Source organism: Temnothorax curvispinosus, unplaced genomic scaffold (genome assembly GCF_003070985.1).
Source record: "Temnothorax curvispinosus isolate PA1 unplaced genomic scaffold, ASM307098v1 QBEX01009517.1, whole genome shotgun sequence".
Classification (NCBI taxonomy): domain Eukaryota; kingdom Metazoa; phylum Arthropoda; class Insecta; order Hymenoptera; family Formicidae; genus Temnothorax; species Temnothorax curvispinosus.
This window is the reverse complement of record NW_020219297.1, coordinates 52,618-77,012: the sequence shown is the minus strand read 5'-3', so window position 1 is coordinate 77,012 and position 24,395 is coordinate 52,618. Positions and strand designations below refer to the sequence as shown.

Sequence of the window (24,395 nt, the reverse complement as noted above, 5' to 3'; positions counted from 1 at the left end):
GTTTTATCCAATAATTAATTAAAATGTATGTAAAAAGACTAATCGGGCGACACGAGTCCGTATTTCAACTGACATTCCTTTAAATAATTTCACGATGTAATACGAGAGATGCGGTAGATCTATGCCACGGGCGAAATACACGGTCCATCATTAATGTCAGAAAATACTCTGATTGCACCCCTCGAAAATCGCCGATTGATTTATTGATATGCACGTAACACCGTACAAAGAGAATTTTCGAAGACTTCGCGCTGCGTTTAATCGTCGCCGAATTGGGAATGTGTCAACTTCTCGAAATCTACAACGGATTTCCGAAATCGACAGTCAGCAGTCAATAACGTGCGCACACGAGAAGCTTTTTGTTCCGCTTCGTACAATGTGTCCGTTCTGGAAATCGACGTATCCTTTTTGTGGCGGATGTCACGATGCCATCACGGCGCGTATGTCGAACTTTCGCAACGTTCGGACAGATTTTCGTCGACAACCAGTCAGCGGAGTGTCCGTTACCGGGCGAAGACAAACGTAATTTGAAGGCCCCTATGCGTGCCCGGCTGGCCGAGCGGCGTCGGCGAGTTTTGCCGTGACCCGGTTTTTCCTTTCCTGTGGTCATACGGACGCTAGTTAATGAACAAATAATGCTGATTATTAACAACAGGTTCGCAAAATTCATTATTGGTACCAAAGGCTTGTAATTGAAAACGTATTTAACATAGAACGCGTAATGAACGACCTGATTTAACTGGGCTTTTGCCGCATCGTTTAATTTTTAATAAATTTCCATAATTGCAAGACACGATTACTTAACGTTACGTAAACGAACGTACTTGCTTTTATAAGCGGTTTAAATATATCCGCAGCGTCGCCTTCAATCAAGAAGTGACTTAACGGATTATGTTGTCCCATCTATGCAACCGCAACGCACCGAGTAAGCCGATAAGTCGTCTCGGCGAATACATCGATCGAAAACCATCGCCAAAGTAATCGCAGCGTTTCACGATAGAATGATCGGGCTACGTGTGAGTTCCACAATTTTTTGTGGATGAATTTGATAGAACTTTTCTCTGAGCGAGCGCGCGTCGTTCAACTCGAAAATTCGCGAGGACGAGAAATCGGCGAGCCAGCAAGTCTAATCCTCCTCTTTGACGACGCATATATCCCGCCACGGTTCTGACCGGTGTCGAACTTTTTTTTCTGTTGCAGAGCCGAAGAAGGAAAAGACTGAACAGAATGCGAATGGCGCGATATCGCCGAATGGCGAGCCGCAGGCCGCCAATTTGGGCACGGCGGTGCCGGTCCCGGGCCCGGCCCCGGATGCCGGGAACCAGCAAAAGCCGAACAGGCCAAACACCCTCGACCCCAGGGTGATAGCCAGGAGGCTGATCTTGTTCGACAGTGAGTACACACTCGCAAACTGGCGAGCATATCGATATGCGCGTCGCGTGTCGCGTGTCGTCGTCGCTCAGAGAAAAGTTCGGCGAAATCGAAGAGAGGGAGGGAAAGTTTGGTCCAAAAAGGACCAAAAACTTACTAAAAATATGTTTTTCAAATAATTTCCTTTAATAGGAAATTAAAATAATATTAAAAGTAAGACATACACGAAACATATGTAATATATTTAACAAATGCTGTCGTATATAATAATTAATTTTATGGATTATGTAACTCAGCGTTTATGTTGTCCGAACTATATATCTTATATTTTTCCCTCACATATTTTCCTCACGTAATTCTGATCTATATAGATCTGTAATTACTTTAAAAACTTGAACTTTTTTGGCATATAAAAGATCCACAAGTGCATCAGCCAATATAAACTTGGATTTATATTCGTTATGCAGCTATCGTTGTGCAACTTGTAGAAACTTTCGAGTTTTCTCTTCATCCTGAGGGTTGTCAGTTTATAAGCCATAATAACATCTCCTTATTATGCGCTAACTCGACGAAGAGCGATGGGTTCTCGCTTCCCGCGAATACGTGCTGCACGAATGTAATTATTGTCGAATAAACACGATGCAGAAAGCTCCTTTATTAGATTTAGTTGCCTTTTTGACGACGCTCGAAGTTATTTACATATTTTTCACGTTTTTTGGAAATTGGGAAGCGAAAAGATAGCAGACGTGCTTATGTATTATACGAGAGCCATGTCTATCTCTTATTATAAAATTATTATATTCTCGAATTGGTTACAATAGTATTGAAATATAATAAAACATATAATTCTCCGATCTTTACATTCCATCGATACCGTATGTAATTCCATCTAACATATTGAAATTTTTATTAGCAATTCGGATTGTTTAATTAGTATAGACTCCTAAACGATACGTTTTAGAATACAATGTCAAGAACATAATATTTAGACTAACATTTAAGCAGTTTCGTATCTGTTCTTTTTCGTCTTCATATTTTTTTGAAAGAAGAGAAAATAAAATTCTTTTTCAGAGAAATAAAATGCTGAGGAAAATTTCTGCGAGAGAGATCAGATACGCTGTTATCTGCAGCGTCACGTTTTCAAAAAGCTAATAACGGCGTGCATGCCCAGAAAATACATTTATTCAAATAAATTTGAGATTAATCGCGCTGACACGCACAGCGTAAACTCGCACGATAACGTGGCCCGTACGTTGCCTAAAATTTTCGCGATAAATTTCGACCGGGCTGGAATCAAATATGTGTGATCAAACACGGCTGGACGATCCCCGGGGAATGCGTGGTAGCCGAAGTATCTCGCCTGGTAACCGCCTGGAACTTCGTCCTTTTGTGTCAGAATTTAGGTGCGCGACATTATCAAATGGCCAGCAGCGCGAGAGCGCGCGCATCCACCGACTTGTTTAACATTCCAACCGATACTGGTCGTGAGTATAACGACGGGTCGTTATTCATAAAAAATACTCCGGTCTTTATGAAATTTCTAAAATAAAAAAAAAACGCCCCGCAGTCGCAAGCCGTTAAGCGGCAGCGCCAAATTAAAAATTCCGCTCGGCGTTCCGGACGCGACGGCAACGGGATTTAATAATAAATAAATTCGGCGAAGCCGGCAAACGGTGTTTCGCAAGTTTCTCATCTATAGCAGCTGCAACGAGCATGAGCTCGTGGCATTCGTTCGTTTGCCAAGATATTGTTGCTTCTGTCACCGCGAGATGAACCACGTTTCTCGCAACAACTGGCTTCGATGCAACTTTATGGGACCGAGCGCGTTCCTTTTTCGATCGCATTGAATGCGGCGGTTTTTAGGCAACTCGAAAATAATTATCTAGCACTGCGTCTTTTTTACTTTAACGTTAAGAAATAAATGCGTCTTACTTTTGGACGGAATAAAATTAATTAGCACAATAGTGGCATGTCTAGATGTACGATTATCTCGATATCTCGTGATATTACAAGCCTTGTTTTTCTTTCTGTTTCCAGTGGACAAGGGGGTGCTGGATCAGAGCGCCGACAATCAGCAGGTAATCGAGAGGTGTTATCCATTACCGCCTCAGAATACCCTGATGCTGTCGGAGCTCCCAGAACCGCCGATTCCTTTGAGTGAAATCGGCCCTATACCACCCCCGCCCATGTTCAGCTCCCCGAGTCCCACTTTACTGGCGAGACAACGGCAAATCCCGGTCTCGGACTGCGAGGACGAGGGTAAGTGTAACGAAACATTAATGCCGCGGAAGAGAAGAGTATTGGAGCAATTAATTGGAGCGATTAGTCACATGACAGAACCCCTTCGTCGCTTATTAGAGTCTCCTCTGTTGGCACGGTTCTAAGATGACCGATAAATTGATAACCGACGTTCCATATAAGCCAGTAACGCGTGTTCCTGCCGTTTCTGTTATTCTGATTTTCAATATCGCGATATAAAGTTATAAAATTACGGTAACGATGCATATCATTATGAAATTGTTTAATACTGTTTATCTCATTACTGGGAATTTAATTTCGTTGTTAATCATCGCTCTGCGCTAATTGATGACCGCAATTTCCTGTTGTGTTGATGCACTTGCCTCCGTGATGCGTGCTTAGTTATTGACTATCAATTGTAATGATTGTGTCATTGAATATCCATAAATTAATCTCAACACAGCGCGTAATTATATGAATCTGAAGCAATCGACACGTCTATATGTTTATATAATGCATTTATTTATTATGCACATATCACTGAATTTGTTTTAAAATATATTTATTTAAATTTACCGAGCTTTAATAAACGACGAAATAGTCATCCGATCTTTTTGCGTGCAAGCTCGAAGCTGTTTAATTTCCACATATAAATCGTGAAGTGATTGCGAGTTTTCTTGCCGCTTGCTCCGATAGATGAGGAAGACGTCGATGTGGAGGAGGAGGACGACAATATGTACGCCTTCAGGGTGTCGCAGCCAGATCCGGCGATCGACACGTCTCGCGTTGAAGAGATACCGGCGAAGGAACCTAAGTTCCACGCGGTACCGCTGAAGAGCGTGCTGAAGAAACGGGGCTCCGGAAGCGGACCCGGCACGCCGCAGAACACGCCGACGCAGGAGAACAGGCCGCTGACACTTCGCCAGGAGCTCCACGCCTCGTTCAAGTTAGTGCCCTCCTGCGGTTCGCAGAAATCTCTTTACACACTTTGCTCGAATATATCCATCGCTGCAGAAGCGTTCGGGAAGGGAATTCGGAGATCCGAACTGTTAAAATTACTCCCGTTGGTCCAAAGTATTCGGAAAAGAAGGAAGTCACAAAATACCGTTTATATAATTCGTGATAAATTAATGATAAAAAATGTAACGCGACTGTACATTTTTATTAAAATCTTTTTTTGGCTAAAAGAATATAATTTGTGGAAATTCGGAGTGTAAGAATGAAGAAAGTCCAAAATTTATGAGATTATTTCATTCTTGAAAACAATTATTTTTAACTCATCTTTTGCATTAAAGATTTAAAACTTTTGATAGGAAAATACATCGTCTTTTTCGTAACGCATCACTAAATTATTGGAATCGTAAAAGTAGCTCGTAGATCGTATCACTTTGAACTAACACTTTGCAACGGACTCGTGACAGCATTTAGAAGAAACAAAAAGAGCAACGAATGCAAAGCGCCGAAGGTATTCGTGAATTCCTTTCGAACGCTTCGCACCGAAACTCGAAACTCGCCGTAAGAATCGGGCGCTCTTCGAGACTCTGGCACCCGGCACAAATTCGCCGGGATAATTCGCTTCCTACGTCGACGACTTTTCTTTAATTAAAAATCGCTTCTATTCTCAAAAGCCCGCTTTCTCGCGGGTCTCTCGTTGTTTGATATCGAAAGCATCGGATCTACAAGCAGGCTTCGAGTGCACTGCTCCACCGTGGTATTATTACGCTCGGCCTTAATGAAAAGTGTAAAAAGCAGACGTCGAAGAGCCCTAATTTTTTCCGAACGTAGTCTTTTAATTTCCCGTCTCGTTGCTTGTAGTTTTCTTGGCAGCTTACGTCAACTGCCCGAGTGAATAAATTTCTTGAACGACGTCAATCCAAATTTATACAATAGCAAGTCTCATTTAAAATATAATTTGGTATTAAGATGGCTTTAAGGATATTAAGTGTACAGATATTAGGCTTCTAGAATATTAACTTGTTGACTGCCACAGTGGTCATCCGTAATCAGTGCTCGACTTTTCATTAACGTTCTGGTAATTACTGTGATTAGAGTTATCAAATTTTTTTTAAAACACTTATAAAAAATGAATACTAGTAGTTGATATAATAATTTTGAATGACATAAATAGCTAGGTAACAATGTAAAGTAAAAAATATATAATTTATACTATCCGAAGATAAAGTTTTATTTACTGATATTGACACAATAGTTTATCATTCTATATTTATGATAATGAAAATTCTGCTATGGCGTACACGATAAGAGCCATACAAATGGTTGGGCAAACAACATATTAAGCGTTATCTGGCAACGTTACGATGAAATACGAGACGGGATTATTGAAGAGACGTACGCTCTCTTAGGCGAGTACTCATGGAATGTAGTTCGTGCACCCGTCATTAACATGTCAGTCATTAGTAAAGGATCGTATTTTTCTTATGCTTAACCAGAAGGCCACCGTTGAGGCCTAGGATGAGAATATGGTAATTGGGCATTGGTCTAACTAAGCATGTGTGCAAACCGATGGTATATATGTGTATATATATACATATACGTATATACACATATGTACACATATACGTATTATGTATATTGTCTTTACGTCTGTGTCTTACGGCGCGGTTGATCGCGAGAGAACCATGATGTTCTAGTCTCTCCTTCTCTCTTTCTCAGTGACTCCTTTCGCGAGTCACGCGAGCGCCGTGAGCATGGCAATGCGCGTCCGACGTTTTAAGCATGAGAAAACCTTAGGGAAACCCATGAAAAATCTCTCGTCTTATGCTTGTCACGCCGCATCATTCGATCACGCACGACACATCACGTGAGTCGAATATCGCGCGAGGCGCGAGAGACGGGACAAGTTCGTTATTTTTCTTTTTCGCGCGATCGATCCATCTCGCGAGTCGCGATCCGTCATCGGTCGACGGTATCGCTCGCGAAGTACCTTGCACAATTTGTGTAAGTCGGGGACAATTACGAATTACGACGAGAGGAAGTGTCGGTTAACTATTCCGTTCCTGTGAGTATACGACTTCCCTCCCCCCTCTCCCTCGATTTTCTCGGTGTATTTATCTTCGGTATTTTTAAATTCGCCGATTATTTCAATTGTATTTCGTATGTCCCTGTTAATTCCGTTATACGAAAAAAAGCATGTAGCCTTTTCTATATGTTAATAATTATTTCTGTGATATATACCTGATCTCTTTAAATATGTTCTATGTGATGATAGATAAAGCCTTATATTAATTATGATTGCTATAATGAATATATTACATTCTTGTCTGTAACTTCTTCTCTGCTGTACCACAGTTCTGTAGAAAACAGAGGAAAACTTGCGAACAAGATATTATCCAGTATTTTTAATGAATACAAATTGTATTAACTTGTCGATTACTTTCCAAGATCCGTACGTATCTGTGGGAGTTTTACTTATTTACTTATTTAAAAGTTAATGTTTTCTTATTGGTATTGAGTTAAAATGTATATATTTCACATCGCTTTACGCGAATCTTAAGCACGTTACAACAAGAAACGACAGTACTGCCGGAGCTTTTTGTTCATTATTACATTATTGCAGCTTTGATGCTTTAAACGCGCCGGCTTTTTTAACTTTGAAAATATTTGACCCGAGGCACCTCGCTTCTGACGTCACGCACTCCGCTTGAAAAAAAAATGATAAAAAATTTAGTATTAAAGCAAAGATATAATTGGCACAGGTTATAATGTGCCCCACGTTTGGACTTTCACGAAATTCTCGATAATTTCGCAATATTAATAATCCTCAGGAACGTGAAGCGCAACACAAAGAGAAGATTAAAAGTCCCGACAAATTTTGGAAGTTACTGTAATATTAAATGCTAATATTATGAGAGATTCTCACGATAAACTGCCACGAGGAAGGGAAAAAAACTTCTTGTCAAGAACACCGCGCACACAGCCAAGAGAAACGCTCGTGTTAAATATTCGTGAAACATTTGCCATCTCCTAGCGCCCCTCCTATTCTTGGGGGAAAATTTGCGATAACTTCCAAAGTTTAAATCTAAAAATTCTCAATGCAAGCAGCATCAGCAAGGCAGTACGCTTACGGATCGATCCAACAACTGCGGGTTCGAACACGTTGAATGCGCCGAGTCGCGATAATTTCCATATTGCAATTACTGTCCGGTCTAGGATCTTTCCACGTTTGTTGCAAATTTTGACGATAAATTTTCCCTGTAACGTCGACATTAGATCGTACGCGACGTCTGATACGAATAATAAAGTTTGCGTATATGTAACATTCAACGTGTCGAACTTAGTAACAGCCGGACTTGGATGGACGGGTGAAATACGCGCGAGAGTCTTGTTTCACATGGGGTGCCCCGTTGTTCTCGACGTGTCACACACGCCACTATGCATCTTTCCCCTCGTTCCTTCCCTCGCCCCGGCATATACCCCATTCGCATCTCGTTCTCTTATAGCACCGTAGAGTAGAACATTGGTTCAACGTAGCATCAACCAGCGATTGCGTACCACCGGTGCCCTGTATATTAACGATCTCGCACGTCCCCGTGCCTCGTTCTTTCAGCAGTCGACCGGTCAGATTCGGCCTCGCTCTACCCTGCACGTTGGAGAACAAGGAGAACGCGAGACCTTACGTCATCCGAGAAGACGCGGACGGCGACTCCGGCGACGGACAAGTCCTCTACAGGGATGATTACGACGACGAGAAAAGTGAGTCGCTCCGTTATCAATTTTATTAAATATTTAACCCGCGAATTGTCCGGCAATCGTCCCACAAAAACGCCCACTGATCGAGATTCGAGATCGTCACTGTCGTATCCCGTTTATTCTGCCATCACACGGTCGCACATCGATCGAAAGGCAATCTTGTGTCACACACATTCTAAAGTAATTATTAATTATAATTAAAATATTGAAAATTATAATGAAATAGTTATTTATGTTTGCTTAATTGATGCTTAATCATTAATAATAAATATTAATTATCATTAGTCATACCAATTAAATTAATTTTTCGCAAACTACATAAAATATGTACCAGAGAACATAATAAGCGAGCAGCAATATTGTGGCACAGTTTATATCGCAATAATCAATGTAAATAACAGAATGAACTTTGCAATTCGATTTTTCCTGGATGTTTTTGGGAGCACGTGCTTGCCTCTCGGCAATCAATTAGGCAGATAGTAACTTCATGTTGGTCCGCGGAATTTTGATGGACGCGCGGCTCCACTCGTTGATGAAAAACTACCAGCCGCGATCGTGCCGATCGATGAGACTCTCGGTGAGAGTCAATCGTATCGTTTTTTGCGAAAATAAATATGCTCCGCGGCTCTCAAAGATCCGTATCAAGATTCCGCCGCAAGCAGAAGCTTAAATCGCGTCGCGCCCGTGTGCATCGCGATAAAAATGCGCAGTCACGAATGCAGTTACGCGAATACGAGGGCCATGTTTATTTCACGCCCCCGCTCATGCAATTTTCCATCGAGATATGAGGTTTCAAACTCCCGACGTGAATTCGAATTTGAATGGACTTCCGAACGAATTCATAAATAGTCCCGCACTTCGTGTATTCCCGATAACGTTCTCCCGCGAGCGATAAAAGCGAGACGCGGCGGACCGCTCTAAATCTCGAAGATATAGCTGGAGAAAAAAGCTGAGTCAATCACGGGAAAACTTTGTGGAACATGGAAATAAAAAAAAGAAGTTCAAGGAAACTCGGCGGATGGGTTTTGAACATTTACGGAGGTTGAGAAAATTCGAAAGAAAGTGGAAACTTCGATGTGACGGCGTCAAATAATCAATATAAGCTCTTCTCAAAGAACTTAAGATTCATACTTTTGCATTTAGCACTTTGCTGGATGAATCTGTTCGTAATTCATGGCACTGAATGCTGGACAGAGGGAATTCGCTTAATCGTTTAGACGTTTAAAACGTTTAAGACCAAATTTTAATTTCTCATGTTATAAGATCTTTTTTACTCGTACTTCTTGATTTCCTCCTCAGCTTTAAGAAATTGAGCATAAATGATTAATTATTCGTAACGGGAGGATTTATATAATCGGCGTGTGGGAAGAGGATAATCTCTCTGCCGAGCTTAGCGTTTATAGCGCGACCACTCGCAGATTTAACGTCTCACGGGAACATTCCGTTGATTTTCTCACAATACATCTGCGCGATTGCTCAACACTTTAAATCAGTCTTCAGCGACGGGACTAATACTCGCGCTGGGTCGTGCGTGTGTGTGTGTGTAAGCTGTCGCTTAAGAGGTGGTTTATATTAATCCCCGAAAACAGCTGGCAAGTTGCTCAGTTTCTAGTCGTTCTTCCGTCCGGCTTTATCGCGACGCAGAGTTTTGCTCGCTAAATTTTTATTGAAACGCGTAAACAATCGTAAAGTTGCTCTTTCGAGTTTAGTCGATTCCTCAATTCATACATCCGCTCGTTTCGAATTTGTTCTCGCGAAATGATCGAATGAATGATGGTTCCCGAAGTTCGATTTTCGAGACCACGCGATGTAGAACGGCCAGTGCGAAGCCCGACGGTAATTAATACCGTCGAAGCGACGATTCCGATCCCTTCGGACACGCTTCGTGCGCTTTTCGCCTCGAAATCGCATTTGTAGAAGAAGAGAGATAGAGTGAGAGATACGATGCTGTCGATATGGACCACGTCGACGGCGTCGTCGGTTCTCCGCGCCTCGATCGAGCCGGCCGAACACGCCCCGCTGCTGTTGCATCGCAGCTTCAGCTGCTCGTTGATCGCGGAGGGTAATTAATCAGCAATCGTGACGTGCAATCGGACGCGAAATTAATTAACATCGATGCGCACTTCAATGGGCGTCTGTGCGAAATTCACTCTAGACTTTATATGCCAATTTAAATCCATGATGTACGAAATAAAAACGAAGGAATCATTTAATACGTTAAATGATTATCTTGAAACTTATTTCCATTTAATTTAATTTCCGCGAAACGTGATTTATCTCGTAATAAATAAGCGACGTTTTTTTTTCTGTGCATCGATATACGGCGAGTAAAAAAGCAGATTAACGAGCTAAATCCAGATTCGACGCCTTCTGTCTCGACAGGCCGTTTGGCAGCCAAGATCGCGCGTAAGGAATCGCTTTCGCTGAAACTCGCCCTCAGGCCGGATAGACAGGAGCTCATCAACAGGAACATCCTTCAGCTGCAGACAGACAATGAGAGGCAGGAGACGAAAGAGGCCATTGGCGCCAAGCTTATCAGGTGAGAGAATTGTCAAATAGCGTCCACATGACTGCGTCGTGATGAATAAGAGGATTTCGAATACGCGTTTGTCTGTATTTTCGTCAAAGCTTTCGTCATGGTTGAAAATTGGCACGTCATAACGAATCCTCTTCGTCTAATTTAAAATTACGTTTAACTAACAATCTACTTCAAGGAATATCGAGGGATTCTCTGGTGAGTTAGGAAATCGTACAAATTTTTACTTGAATAGTCACGCAGTTGATTATGAAAATACAATTACTGTAAAATATCTTGGCGCGATGTAATGAAAGCTGTGTAAAATCAGTCAGGAGATAGAATATCGATAAAGCTTCGTTATCTTCTTGCCTTCAATATTCGCGATCCGGATAATTTCTCTGTTATTCTTCCCTCGTCAAAGAATTCATTATTAAAATCATTTTTCAGTGATAATGGAATTGCGTATATACAATTTCTGGGATATTCATTTCTTCTCCGCCTTTTTTTTCCACCGACGTCAGTCCGTCACGACTGATCCGGCTCATGTGAAAACGAGCTTGAAATAACAGCTGTCTCTCGAAAAGATTACGCGCGAATAATAGGACGAGTGGTCTCGCGCGGTGAATCACATTGTTTGCACAAAGCGGATGCCTCGCTTTCTCCCTCGAATATCTCTCTCGCTCGCGAAGGAAGATTAAAGCGGCCGATGAACTTGCATTGATTCTCGTGCCATTTTCATTTCAGGCGGCTGAGCATGCGGCCGACCCAGGAGGAACTTGAGGAGAGGAACATTTTGAAAAGTAAGTTCGCTCTATTAGTTGCCGTAGTCCTTTAATTATGAACAACGATTGAGAATTTCGAGATCGATACGTTATTTTTGAAGCTAAATTTAAAAGAAAACTAACTAAATTTTATTAGAAAAATTATCTACGTTTTAATTCGGAATAACAATGTTTATAATCGAGTATGTTTTCCGCTTTTGCGAAATCGAATTGCGAGTCAAATTCTATTTCTATTTTTTTCTTCTGCTTTTCAGAACAAAGTCCCGCCGAGGAGAAGAAGCAGAAGGAAGAGAAGAAGCGCTATCTCCTGCGGAAGCTGAGTTTCCGACCGACTGTTGAAGAGCTTAAGGAGAAAAAAGTAAAATGAAAAAAGTTCCTTCGTAAATCTTTGCGGAAATTTTTGTTGCGCACCTTGTATTTTTTTTTTTTTTTTTTTTTTTTTTTAAGTTTGAGATTGACTATACCAAAAAATGCATTGTCGAATTTAAGGTCAACTGATATTTTATCGTGCTTCATTTTGCGGAGATGTTATTTTCTTTCTGATAAGGGTCTTGCAATTTATGATAAAGCTATAATAGCGAAAACCAATATACTTATCTGTTCCCTTTCATTCCACAGATCATCCGGTTCAACGACTATATCGAGGTAACGCAGGCTCACGATTACGACAGAAGAGCCGACAAGCCTTGGACACGGTTAACTCCGAAGGACAAGGCTGCTATTAGGAAAGAGTTAAACGAATTCAAGAGCTCGGAGATGGCCGTTCACGAGGACAGCCGACACCTCACCAGGTACTTGACGCTCTACGAATTTTAGAGCGGAACTACTTTAAAAGCACAGTTGGCACCAAATCAGCATTTTGCTAAAGTGTCTCGCGAAATATATGCAGCCTTGTAAAAATCGAATTAGAGCACGTATGAAACTATGAAACCATCTTGAATTACCAAAACGAAACTATGCTCGATAAAATTTAATTATCTAATGGTAGCCCTCTCGAAGATTAAACTCTTCGAAGTTAGTGAAAACTTTTGTAATTATCGCATATATAATTGGATGACTTTTGATATTTTTTATTAATGTACTTTATATATATATATATATATTTTATAGGGCTTTCATAATAATATTATTGATTTTCAATTGCAGGTTCCATAGGCCATGACAATTGCAATGTGTTGAGGTGCTACAGTGTGGTGCGGGTATACGTGAAGGTGCAGTGTGGTGGCTTCGTGTTGAGGCTGGGTGAAGAAAGAAGGAAGAAAGAATCGGCTAATCGTTACTTCCGGATTTAAGGCCGGAACGCGCGATACTCGTCCGATCGGTGATTTCTTTGACGTTGCTGCGTCGTGTCGTTCGTCGTTGTCGCCAAACATCATCTACTGGCACTTCTTCCATCATCGTCATTTATACACGTCAACGATAAACGCCACTATGACGTCGACGAAGATTGTGATAGGGTGACTCGCCGCCCCGTCGAAGAGGACTTGGCGGGTCGCTCGCCGATTTCTTTTCATAAGGGTCGTTCACACCCGTGCTTGGCCGAACAGTTGTTCGCGCTTTCCAACATATATCCAACTACTCTTCATCTTTGTATCTTCGACACTGATCTCGTTATACTACACGCGTCGAGGTGTTTATATTATCAAGATATCTTGAAAATATTCTTAAATCTTTGCGCGATAAATTCTCAAGTAGATACGCTACGCGCGAGTATCTCTTTCCGCATTCAACGACATCATTGAAGCTTAAAACTACGATCTGTCTCCTTCGGGTTCAGCTCTTGAAAGCTTGCCGTTGTGAAAATCAAAACGCTGTATAGTAAGTAAGACTTTTTTATCGAAACGCTCACGTGTGTCCGCATGTTTACGCTGAATAAGATCGGTAGTCATTTTTAATTACATATCTTATCTCGTTCATCGACATTTCTTGTTATGAATTTTTTTAAAGTTTTTCTTTGTTGTATAATATATTTAAGAATTATGTGAGACGTGAATACACGTCTGTCACGGATGTATTTTAGTGATAAAAAGATTATGTACGAGGGAAGCGCCGCGTGTCACACGTATATCAATGCGTGAGAACATGTAGATTAATCGCGTGCAAATTAACCATGTTTAAAATTAAGCATGAGCCTTCGGCGTAATTCTCTGGACACTACGAGCGCGCGTGTGAACATACCCTTAAACATGTAAACATCATTTTGCAATCAAGCTAGCTCATCAGTGTCACCTGGCATCGTTGTATATGTAAATGTCTCTCAAGTTTCGAGCCATTATAAAACAGAGATATGTGATATGTCTCGTTGATATCACGAAAGGAAAGAATACTCGAATCCTGTAATATTCAAGGATCAAACGGGAGATACATCACATTACAAGCGATTTGTCTCGTAAATAACGTCGAGTAAAGTGAGTTCCGTTTAGTTAAAAAAAAAAAAAAAAAAGTTTTAGTATTAATATTTTTATACGTTGACGAATGAACAGCAGAGATTTTCCGCAAAATCATTTCTCGATATAACCCTCGTTTTTAATTATTAAGATTATTCGGCTGACGTCCGAAAATGTGATTTACGATAATTCCATGTTCTCACGATTTTCCCGCGGTCCGCGCAGAGAGTATTCATTGCTTGAGACTTTACTAACACTATTGCGTACATAGTTCGTTATAAGCTCTTCGTATACACCATGCGAGGAATGAAAACAGCCATTCAGTGTCTACGACAATCGGTCGACTGCTCGATCGACAAAACTGTTTTCCTTTACTGCCAGGTATCACTCTCTCGTGGGGCTGCCTTGAGGAGCAAGCGCTTACGATTATTATCTAAAAAAAAAAAGGAAAAAAATAAAATTGGACGTACTCCGTTCGTGGGAAATCAGAAATGCATTGTGCAATTAAACTTTGTACAGAAATTAGATAGGGTGTACATTAGTGACTATTATTATCATCATTGTTATATCGATAATATCGCTATAGGGACGCTCTATGGTCCTCGTTAATTTCGATCGCGTGTGCGCGCTTTAATCGCGGCAGTGTTAACAAATTCAGAGCAGATACGCAGGTCGGTTGTTGTTCCGTATTCGTTGAGTGCGAATAAATTCACGATAAAATCTCGTTAAAAAGAAAGTGGTTAAACGCATTTACGATAAATACGTACGTTTACTGTGTATTTTGAAGGATACGTTTACTTCAATGGCCCGGTAATAGAAGAAAACTATATCGTTAAAAGCCCGGGATCGCGCCTGAATCGGCCATTTATTATCAGATTAATTTATGCCCGCATCAACTGCAGCGGAACATCAACAATAATTACTCTGCTCATGTAAAAGCAATTTGATGGGTCAAGTGGATTGTAGTTCTAAGTTATAGATCTGTCTATAATACTGACGGACAGAAGAAAAAAATTGAATTAGGCAGAATTAGCGCTAACTGACGCCCGGTGATGACCGGCTCTTAGTATCGAAATTCGTTCAAGTCCGTTGTTCTCAACAGAGAATAGAACGAGGAAAAAGAGTAGTCGCATTACAAATCGCCATATTGCGCGCAAATTTGTATCTAGATTCTTAGCAGATCGAAAGAACGAAGTCCAACGACGGAAGAGGAAAAAAAGTAATGGGTAAAAGACACGAAGACACGTGCCTCGATGTGCGATGTCTTGCACGCTTATCTCTGGAAGCTTCTTGCATCCCTTTCCCTGCTTATCCTACCCCAGTTATGCAAAACCGACCCTCCTGCTCACGTCAACGCGACGGAGGTTCGTCACACCTCCTTGTTTTGGAGAACCGGCGAGCGAAACAAAGAAAAAAGAAACAAAGAGATCGCGAGCTACAGTCTTGCGCGACAGGCGGAATCTACGGCAGCGGTGAGTAAAACGAAGTCGTGGTCGACAGTCTACTTTCCTCTCCTCGTTTAGAAATCCTAGTTTTTAACGATCGTCCAATGGGGTGAGAGGATCGGTGTGTAATGTGTCGATCTTTCTCTTAACCCGTCGGTGAACTCAGCTGTTCGATATTAATTCGTCAACTTCGAGGTCGTCGAAGGTATAAAGGACGTGACGCCTCTACCTTCGGGAAATACCACGAAGAAGCACGTCATAAGGAACGTCATAAAATAATAAGCAGGGAGATTAAAGTGTCTCTCTCGTTCCATTGGTCGAGCGCTGTGGCTACCATGTAGTCGACAAATATATCCATTTCCGGATTGCCTGGGTCGGTATGAGTGCGTACCCACGTGTATGTGTGTGAATAATGTGCATGGAGAGAAAGATGGGAGTGAGAGAGAGAGAAAGAAAAAGTGTGTGTATGACATATTACGAACAAATATTTTAGAAAGAGAGTGGTCGAAATTTGAATGGAGCGTCTCTGCGACAGTCTTTTTTTTTTTCCCTGAGCTACGTTCGAAAACGTATCTTTATGTCGTCCTGCATACATTTTCGTAAGAGAACGCCACAAAGAGTCTCGTGCACACACTAGAAGTTAAATAAAAAAAAGGCAGCTGTTTCCACGTCGGAGTATATAGCAATGAAGTTATTTAATTCAAGGAAGTTAGGCGCTCGCGCGCGTGATGAACTAAACACGAATAAATAATAAAATTGTTCTCCAATCAATTCCGATTTAATTTCGTTTAATAGGAATGTTAACTCGAAATTGAAATTTAACATTGAAGAGATTACAATTATAATGATTTTCAATCACATTTTCGAAGAAAAATAGGTTCCAGATTTTTTAAGAGATATAGTAAGAGTAGTGTTATACATCGTAAATGCTTCACTAAATTGCGTTACGAAAATTAAACAGTTAAATAATTCAGCATCGTTGTCGATGGATCACCAACATCATGCGTCAAATAAGTAAATGACTGTTTTCGAATAGGGAGGACTGGATCAACTGTGGAACGACGTTCTCGAACGTAGCTTCACATCCTCACATCTGTTCGAAGCGTCCACTCTCTGAGCGTGGAACAAAGGCAAGAAAACTATAAAAGCACGACATGCGAAACATATGTCTAATAATGAATGGTTTTGTGTATGTACATATTAATATATAAATATATATATACATATATTCGCATATTGTAAAACACCGTGATAGGAAAGAGGAGCCACTGCTACACGCTACACGATATTACGCAATGTGTAAACGGTGAATACTTATAAATACTAATTTTTAGATAACGGCGCGCTCTAAATGCAAAACAATACACCATATACATATATAAATATTATACATATAAATATATATATATATATATATATACATAGATATATATGAAGCGTACAAGCAGTATGTGCATTTTCCAGCACAGATAGTTGGTATTTTGTGTACAAAACTGAAAAACAATTGTTGGACATTTTGTGGACGCGCCGAGTTCGAAGCCGCGCATCGTGACGGAGGCGAAGGGATGAAATTAACGTCTCCGTTACAATCGCATTGTCGAACGATTGAACAACGAGACGATTGGCCGATCGACGGCGCGGAACGGCACGAACGCGCGTCGCGAACCATCGACCCTGTAGTTACTTCATGTATTGTCATCCCATCTGAATATAATGATATTAACGTCCAAGTTTAGCGCATTCTCTCTCTCTCGTTCGCATCCTGCTCGACGACGCGCATCCGAACCGTTCCTTTTTCGTGTTTCGCACCGCGCATAAGCGAATTCCGTTTATTCTGCAAAATAAATCCCAAAACGTGTTGACATTAATTTCCTACATCCTTCAGACAATTCTTTAAAATTCTAATAAACCTTCGACACTTAAACAAAAAACAAAATATCCTATCTAAAAATATATAAATCTCTCGTAACGTTTTCCGAAAGAAACAAAGCTAAGAAGTTATCCCGCGGTTTGCAGAATAGCGGAAGTCCAGCATGCGGGCTGTAAAAAGAAGAATGAGAAAGGAAGGAGTTTCGCAATTGAACCGTGAAAACGGATGTGTGGGGTCTACTTGTATCATAGCATCTTTACTAGTGAAGCATTGTAACGACAGTAACAATAATAAGGAATCATAGTAATTTAAGAGTGAGCGCGAGAGGAGAGGAGCGCTTGAGGGAGAGAGTGTAGATGCGACGGTGCGAACCGGTGGTTCTCCAGTTTTCCAACCCTTTCCGCGACACTGAGGAACCTCCGGTCCTGCGACCGCGAGAATAGGCTTAGGGCACCTTCGCGCGGGATACTCGTTGCACGAATCCTCCACTCGCGGACTCGAATCTGCCAAAGGGAAAACGCGCAAATGTCGTCGGGGGTCGTATACGGGATGTCCGCTTGAGGAGGACAAATCAATCGGTACCGAGTATCCGGCGCAAAGGGCGAGCCTAGAGATTTTTACCAAAATGACTCCACGCCACGCGAGGTGAAGACAGTTAGACATAATTCGTTCCGTTTTTCGCGAATGAAAACTCGCGGTCTGTGACGGAGGAGCGATCGGGAAAGGAGCAGCGTTCGGGAGTTCCGCTGGCGCGATCACTCGGAATGAAATTTTGCATTTTTTCCGTGCGCGATCTCGCAGATCCTTATCCCGGCTTCTTTTGTCGCAATCGCAGTACGTCGTATGGTATAATCGTCGTTTCCGGAACGTGCGATGGGTGTGCAAGGTGTGCGACTCCGCCTTCGTGGAGGATGAAATGATCTCCCTACGTCTTTTTTATTATCGCGCATTTCGCCCGGACGCGAGGATTATCGATAGGAAAATGATTCGAATGTTTAGTTTAGAAGAGAGAATTTTAGAATTTCCTTTTTTTTTAAAAACCAATGCGCACAGAGGCGCTTGAATAATTATTTGGCGCTAGCGACGACTAGCGATGTAACTATTCGCGCCTCGCGTCGCCGCCGCATCATTTTAACTTACGTTCGCATTGTTTTTAAGAAACGTCACTACACGCGTTCTCGCACGCGCGAAGCGTGCGCTTTTCTTTCCACTCAGTTCGTCCGCCGATATTAGCGTCGTTCGGTTCGGAACATTCGGCCAGTGATCGACCGCTGACGCGTTGCACGGGACGTAATTTGGAAAAAAATTGTATTATATATCGAAACCGAAAGATCCTCTATATGTAAGAATAATGATGTATATATATATATTATTACACACGGTAAATTTGGATTAATTGCACTCTCGAGAGATGAGCTGCCCCGCTGATCCAATGAAAGAATCAAGACGCACCGAGAAGCGGAGAATGAGATAGAAGAAGAAATGAAGAAATTCACAATTTATAAATATATATAAATATATATAAAAAAAATATATTTATGTATACGTATAAAAGAGAAAAGAGCACGTTGTTCTCACATTCATTTCGAAAGACGCTGCGTTTCTGATCCAGACCCATTTTTGTTTCGTTGTTAGTTTGTACGCACTACGATTATCGCAACTTATTGTATTATCGACGAGATACTGTAACAAACAAAAATACTGTTAACTATTCTTAAAAAAATTAAAACTTTTGTAAACTGAGACCAAACGGTTGACGAAGCCTTTACTTATTTGTGGATTCCTTTTTCAGATGTTTGAATGGCTCTTCCGAGTTTTATACCGAATTCACACGTATACAGCGTGCACAAATCAAACACATGGAAAAGTATACGAAAAGTACGATAAATCAAATTGAATTTTGAAATGCTCCATTATTATCGCTTGACTTGGCAATAATATTCTGATCTAAATCAGGCAAGTATTTAATCCAGTATTCGGGGGATTATTCGGGAAAATGGATAGACTTTTTTGAGGTTCAAAAGATGCCAAAATTTAATAAAAATCAAGATACTTTTATTCCATATAATATATTATTTAATTCCATTACGCATGAGAAATGTACTAAATTGAATTTTATTTATAAATTCTCTTGTCTGTGAAAAATTCTATCCTACAATGAGATTCATTATATGGATTATAAAATTTGAATATGTCATTTTAAATGTTCAATCACTTCTTTATGTAAAAAATTATTCGTGCATATAAAAAATAATTCTGTTTGCGCACTTTTCGTCTCAAAGTGTGTGCGTGTAGATTTAGAAAACAGTACACATTACATATATATATATATGAGATCATTGATGACTCGTTCGCGTAGTATTATCGCCAGGAAAAGATTCAAAAATTGAAAATTTTTGATCGAAATGACGCACTCTTTGTTGCTGTTTCTTGTCGATTTTTTATTCCTAAAATCCGGAATGGTGATTCCTACAGATGACAAAAAATAGCAAATAATCTTAATTATGGAATCTTAAACTATTATTGTTTTTCTAGCAAAAATTTAATTTAAAAAATGCTCATCATTTTTTATTTAGTCTCTAGCGCGTTATCAAAATGAAACACACAATTTCTTTTTATAAGTAATTTAGATATTTTAAATGTCCTACATTACGAAAAATTTTCAACGTTTTCATGATTATTTTATTCATATAAATTTATTTCTTGAGCAGAAATGCCTCGTAAACGTTGAACAAAATTTTTATGCACTATAAATTGTCTAATTTTTCCGCAGTATGCAAATATATTTTTCCTTTTGAATGACTAGGAAAGACAAAATTATTATCTGAAGCGTAATAATTACCTTTTTCAGCATATAACTTTGGATATCATAGCCCATGTAAAAAGCGATCCTCTGAAGGCCGAGAAGAGTTCGGAGTCTCAAACGAGGCTCAGGTTGTAAGAGACGTTTCAAAAGATCTCTCGCTGCTGGTGAAATATTCGCATTCGCCGGTAAAATTCCTGGTACATTCGCGCAATTCAGATCATCCCGGGCGATTCTGTCGGCAGGCAAAAGGTCTGACGACAACATGGATGGATACTGCAATAAAAGGTTGTGATACTTGCAATCGGTTCTTCCAATTTTAATTCCCTGTAAAATAATAATTCTACGACTGATCCTATCAATGATTATTATTTTCTGACACTATGTACGCTGTTTTAATTGCTGAAAGCAACTTATAATTAACGATGCTTGATTTCTATTCAATTATTTGTAACAATTCAATAGCTAAATTGTCCGAAAGAAGGATCGATATAACAGCGCTTAGAATTCTGTTATAAAACAAAAATTCTGTGGAGACGAAATTTAGTCATTAATTAGCGGTCGTGCACCCGCGCTCAGGACCAAAAGAGTTTGCGGAAGGACCTTTTCGTCGCGGCCGCAGAAGCTGGAGGAGGGTCATAAATATCTTCTTTTACGAGAGGTAGGCCGGTAAACTAGAGAAGCTATTACCAATGTGTGGATTCCGGCCTGTCTAGGCGCGCTTGTACGCTCGTCGGCTCCGGCATACTACACAGGTACATACACAGGCAGGGTCAACGGCCACTCACGACCCCCAACCTATTCGCTCGTTCATGTTCCCTCCACCGTGTGGTACGACCTCACACGACCTCACACGCCGCCTCGGCGCGAGTGCGTCCCCGCGGCCAAGTGTGGATTTCTTCGCGCAGCTTTGTAACACGCGCGTTGAGACTCGCGCCGAGTTTCGCGCGTGTCAAACGTGCAAAACGGGACCCACTGGACGTTCCCTTTGTTGCAGCCGAGATTGTTACGCGACGCGGTGGCGAAACATTACCGCACGTGCTCGCGTTCGCGCGGAGAGAAATGGCTTTCGAACGGTGCATAGACGTTGTCCGACGGTGTTTATGCGGTATCGGAGGTATCTCGATTTTACGTAATCCTCTCGCGGGAGACGAGTGTAATAGGAAAGCGATTTGCCTCTCAGAGTTATCAGGATTGTTAATAAACTAGCGACTTTTAATATTCTGATCGTAGATTTCCGTCGTTTAGATGTTAAACGCGACTCTCCGGAATCTAAAGTTGACTTGGACATCCGAACCGAAGTAGTAGAAAGGTGCTAAAAGAAACACGTTTCCCTCGTTCTGTACGACATATAGCTTCGAGAATTAATAAGCCTTCCCGAAGAGAATTATTCCGCGAGGCCCAGCTCAAACCCCCCCTTCCCCGCTGTGTAAATTTTATTAATTTCCATGCAGATCTGCCTCTCTCCGTGGTTCCTCGGCAAAATATGCGCACACTAATCGCTAATTAGCATCGATATTGTCCGCGTATTGCTTATCACGTCGTTGTTTATGAGCGAACGAGAGGTGAGGAGAAGCACGAAGCTCGTTCAGGTCGTTGGACCACGCGCGTTGGATCCCGATCGCGCTCGGCGCGGACTTGGCGAACGGGATATTTCAATTCGATCTCGCCGCGGGAACCTTGACCGAGAATAACGGTACGGAATGATCGTTACGAGATCGTAGACAGTAACGTATGGCTTTTAACGCCACCGCCGCCGCTTCTTATGCATAGATCGGTCGACCTGTCCGCCTCGTCGGCGCCGCCGTTCACGGCGTCCCGTCCGATCGATGATGCTGCGAGCGAAGAAGCGAAAGAGCGAGACACGACGACGGGAAATTTGACCATGTTAATTGCATTTTAACTGCCCAATTTTCTTCATATTTAATTGAAGCTTCTCAAAATATATGATACGTTTGAGACGTCGAGGCATTGCTGCCCAAGTGCACGAGCGGATAAACGTTAACGAGTTGACGATACGCGTTCTTCAGTGGCAAGACATTGTGATCCATAACGATCATGCGGATCGAGTTATAATATTCGCGCTGATGCCTCCGAAACACAATTTTGCAAGCAAGGCACCAGAAATGAAAAAAGCATCTTTTTCTCTGATTTAGAAAAAAAAATAAAATCAATTCGATTCCTTCACATTTCTTCATTAAAACGAAGTTCAATCAAGGATTATCTCATTATTGATGTCGCGATCAGCAGCAATGGATCTGCGAAAAGTTCGGAGTCAATAAACTCGTCTGTGCGCGGCCGCAACCTTTCTCTTCGCTGGTTTGCCGGCGGAAGAAAAAAAAAGGCGCGGAATGATGTATACACGGATCTTTGTGCTACGTTATGCTAAATGTAAACGTACCGCGTTCACCCGTGGATTCCACTCGGCGCGCCTCGGGCAGCTAATTGTTGAGCAAACTCGAGCTTCTGCCTGGATCCAAGCGCGCCGCGGATACGTTCGTTAGCACCGTACACTTCTCGCGGCCTTCGCCCGCGAATAATGTGTATCGAAGACGTTTAGAGAACGTGAATCTTATTATTTCTCGAGTGTACGGATTACTTGAGATACAAAACTTCTTCGTTCAAGCTTTAGCATGTAAAACGGCCGAGATTTTGTCGCGAAAACGAGACAAGCGGGATGGAAGAAGCGTAAGCGCATCTACGAAGCTTCTCATGAGAACTTTCGCGTCCCACGGAAAGTGACCGTTGCGATCATTATGGTAATTAAGGCGTTGAGAAAATGAGGTGCGGATTTTAAGATCGGGCAGGTTCCGTTAATGAACGTGTTTCCCGCTATGGGAAAAACGCCGTGATTCTGCAAGGAAATCTTGAAGAAATAAATATCTTTTCGGAGCATCCGCTACACAATTAAATACATTAATACGCAAAAGATTGAGTCGCGTGAATGTAATTGGAAAGAATATTTTAACGATTATATAAATTAGGAGCTATCTTTAGCGATTATATATAATTTAGAATAATTATGCAATATACAATAATTAAGAATTTTTCAGCAGACGATAATTAATATTCATATAATTTTTTGTATCTCACGCAATTATTTTTTCATGTTATACTTGTTTTCAAAGAGTTAAGTCTACAAAATCGAACCCCGAAATATCTGAATGGATAAAGTTATTAGAGAGTCGTCTTAATTCAAATCACGCATCGATCCGTATAATAAGAGATTTGCGAAAGAGAGAAGACCGATGAAGCGAAGGATGCGCGAGATCGAGAGCTGATAATGCGAAGGATCGATAGAACAAAGAACGCCGCAAAGATGGACGGAACAAAGGATCTTCGCTGTCACGGGGCTGTACATCCAGCAATCTCGCGAGACAGACCACGGACGGGCATGGACGTACGGAGTTCGTTCGAGTGAACAAAGGAGGAGCGCGGAGGAGCGTCTAATCGGATCGAGAGACGAGAGATTGCGTCGATCAAACCTCGGCGGAAGACGTACTCGGGACACAATGCGAGCGTCATAGAAGAAGCGCGATCGGTATTGCGGTGCGCAGGACTCGTTTCTTGTCGGGGTGCATCGACCAGGGGGCCGGTTCTATTCCCGGCACGACGATGACGGTGTTCTCTCACGGCGACGTCCGTGTGCCGTCGCGCGAGAAGGTAAAATCTACGGATGAAGAGTCTCGCGAATTAAGAATCCATCACCGGTATCGGCATCGAGGAAGAGGACGTGAGAATATCCCCGACGCCAAGCTTGGGGGCTCACTAAATATTTTATAGCTTATAGCTTGTCTCTCACGTTGCAATATGTGACGGCTGTGACGCTGTCGGATGGATTATGCAAATCCTCTAAGCGCTAAAGCTGGCAGAAAGATGAGGAGTGAATCTTAGATCCATAAAACGCATGCAAAAAATCTTAAAAGAAGAAAAAGTCAATCAGTAAGTTGGAAATAAGAGAATATGATCGATTAAAAATTCAGGCAACGCTCTCAAGAACGATAGGCGAAGAAAATATCCGTCGGAGCACCTACAAGCGCGGCTATAAATAAACTTTATACCCGTGCCGTCATCAGGATCGAGTCATCTTCTTCTAACAGTACACGCAATTAGAGCTGCTCAATTACACGCTACACTCATCACGCCGCAATCGACGCCGATGTACGTGGAGAAGAGGATCGCGAGGTTCTCGTGAAATCGGAAGGGGAGACAGAGGGAGACGACGGACGGGGAGAAAAAAGGAGAGGCGTGCAACGGGGAGAGAGATGGGA

At 41.6% G+C, this 24,395-nt stretch overlaps 2 protein-coding genes across 19 annotated transcripts in view; one reads left to right on the top strand and one right to left on the bottom strand.

Moving 5' to 3' along the window:
• Positions 1–19,066, top strand: part of LOC112459078 (phosphatase and actin regulator 1) — a 210,325-nt gene extending 191,259 nt beyond the window's left edge. For 7 of the 13 annotated variants that reach the window (XM_025022986.1, XM_025022989.1, XM_025022990.1 and 4 more), the window contains 10 exons: positions 1,201–1,392; positions 3,409–3,630; positions 4,306–4,555; positions 6,060–6,092; positions 8,177–8,322; positions 10,678–10,858; positions 11,582–11,637; positions 11,874–11,977; positions 12,238–12,410; positions 12,766–19,066. In XM_025022986.1, the coding sequence (XP_024878754.1) occupies positions 1,201–1,392; positions 3,409–3,630; positions 4,306–4,555; positions 6,060–6,092; positions 8,177–8,322; positions 10,678–10,858; positions 11,582–11,637; positions 11,874–11,977; positions 12,238–12,410; positions 12,766–12,781 (1,373 nt within the window). In that variant the 3' untranslated portion in view covers positions 12,782–19,066. Of the gene's footprint in view, positions 1–1,200; positions 1,393–3,408; positions 3,631–4,305; positions 4,556–6,059; positions 6,093–8,176; positions 8,323–10,677; positions 10,859–11,581; positions 11,638–11,873; positions 11,978–12,237; positions 12,436–12,765 lie in introns of those variants that run through there. The other 6 variants (XM_025022981.1, XM_025022982.1, XM_025022987.1 and 3 more) reach the window with 6 other exon arrangements.
• The window catches only part of LOC112459080 (serine/threonine-protein kinase S6KL), a 96,630-nt gene that overhangs the window by 33,778 nt on the left and 38,457 nt on the right, over positions 1–24,395 (bottom strand). For 5 of the 6 annotated variants that reach the window (XM_025022995.1, XM_025022996.1, XM_025022994.1 and 2 more), the window contains exons 9-10: positions 20,164–20,400; positions 19,420–19,790 (exon numbers count right to left, since the gene is read on the bottom strand). The exons of the other annotated variant lie outside the window; for it this stretch is intronic. In XM_025022995.1, the coding sequence (XP_024878763.1) occupies positions 19,701–19,790; positions 20,164–20,400 (327 nt within the window). In that variant the 3' untranslated portion in view covers positions 19,420–19,700. Of the gene's footprint in view, positions 1–19,419; positions 19,791–20,163; positions 20,401–24,395 lie in introns of those variants that run through there. 6 annotated transcript variants of the gene reach the window in all.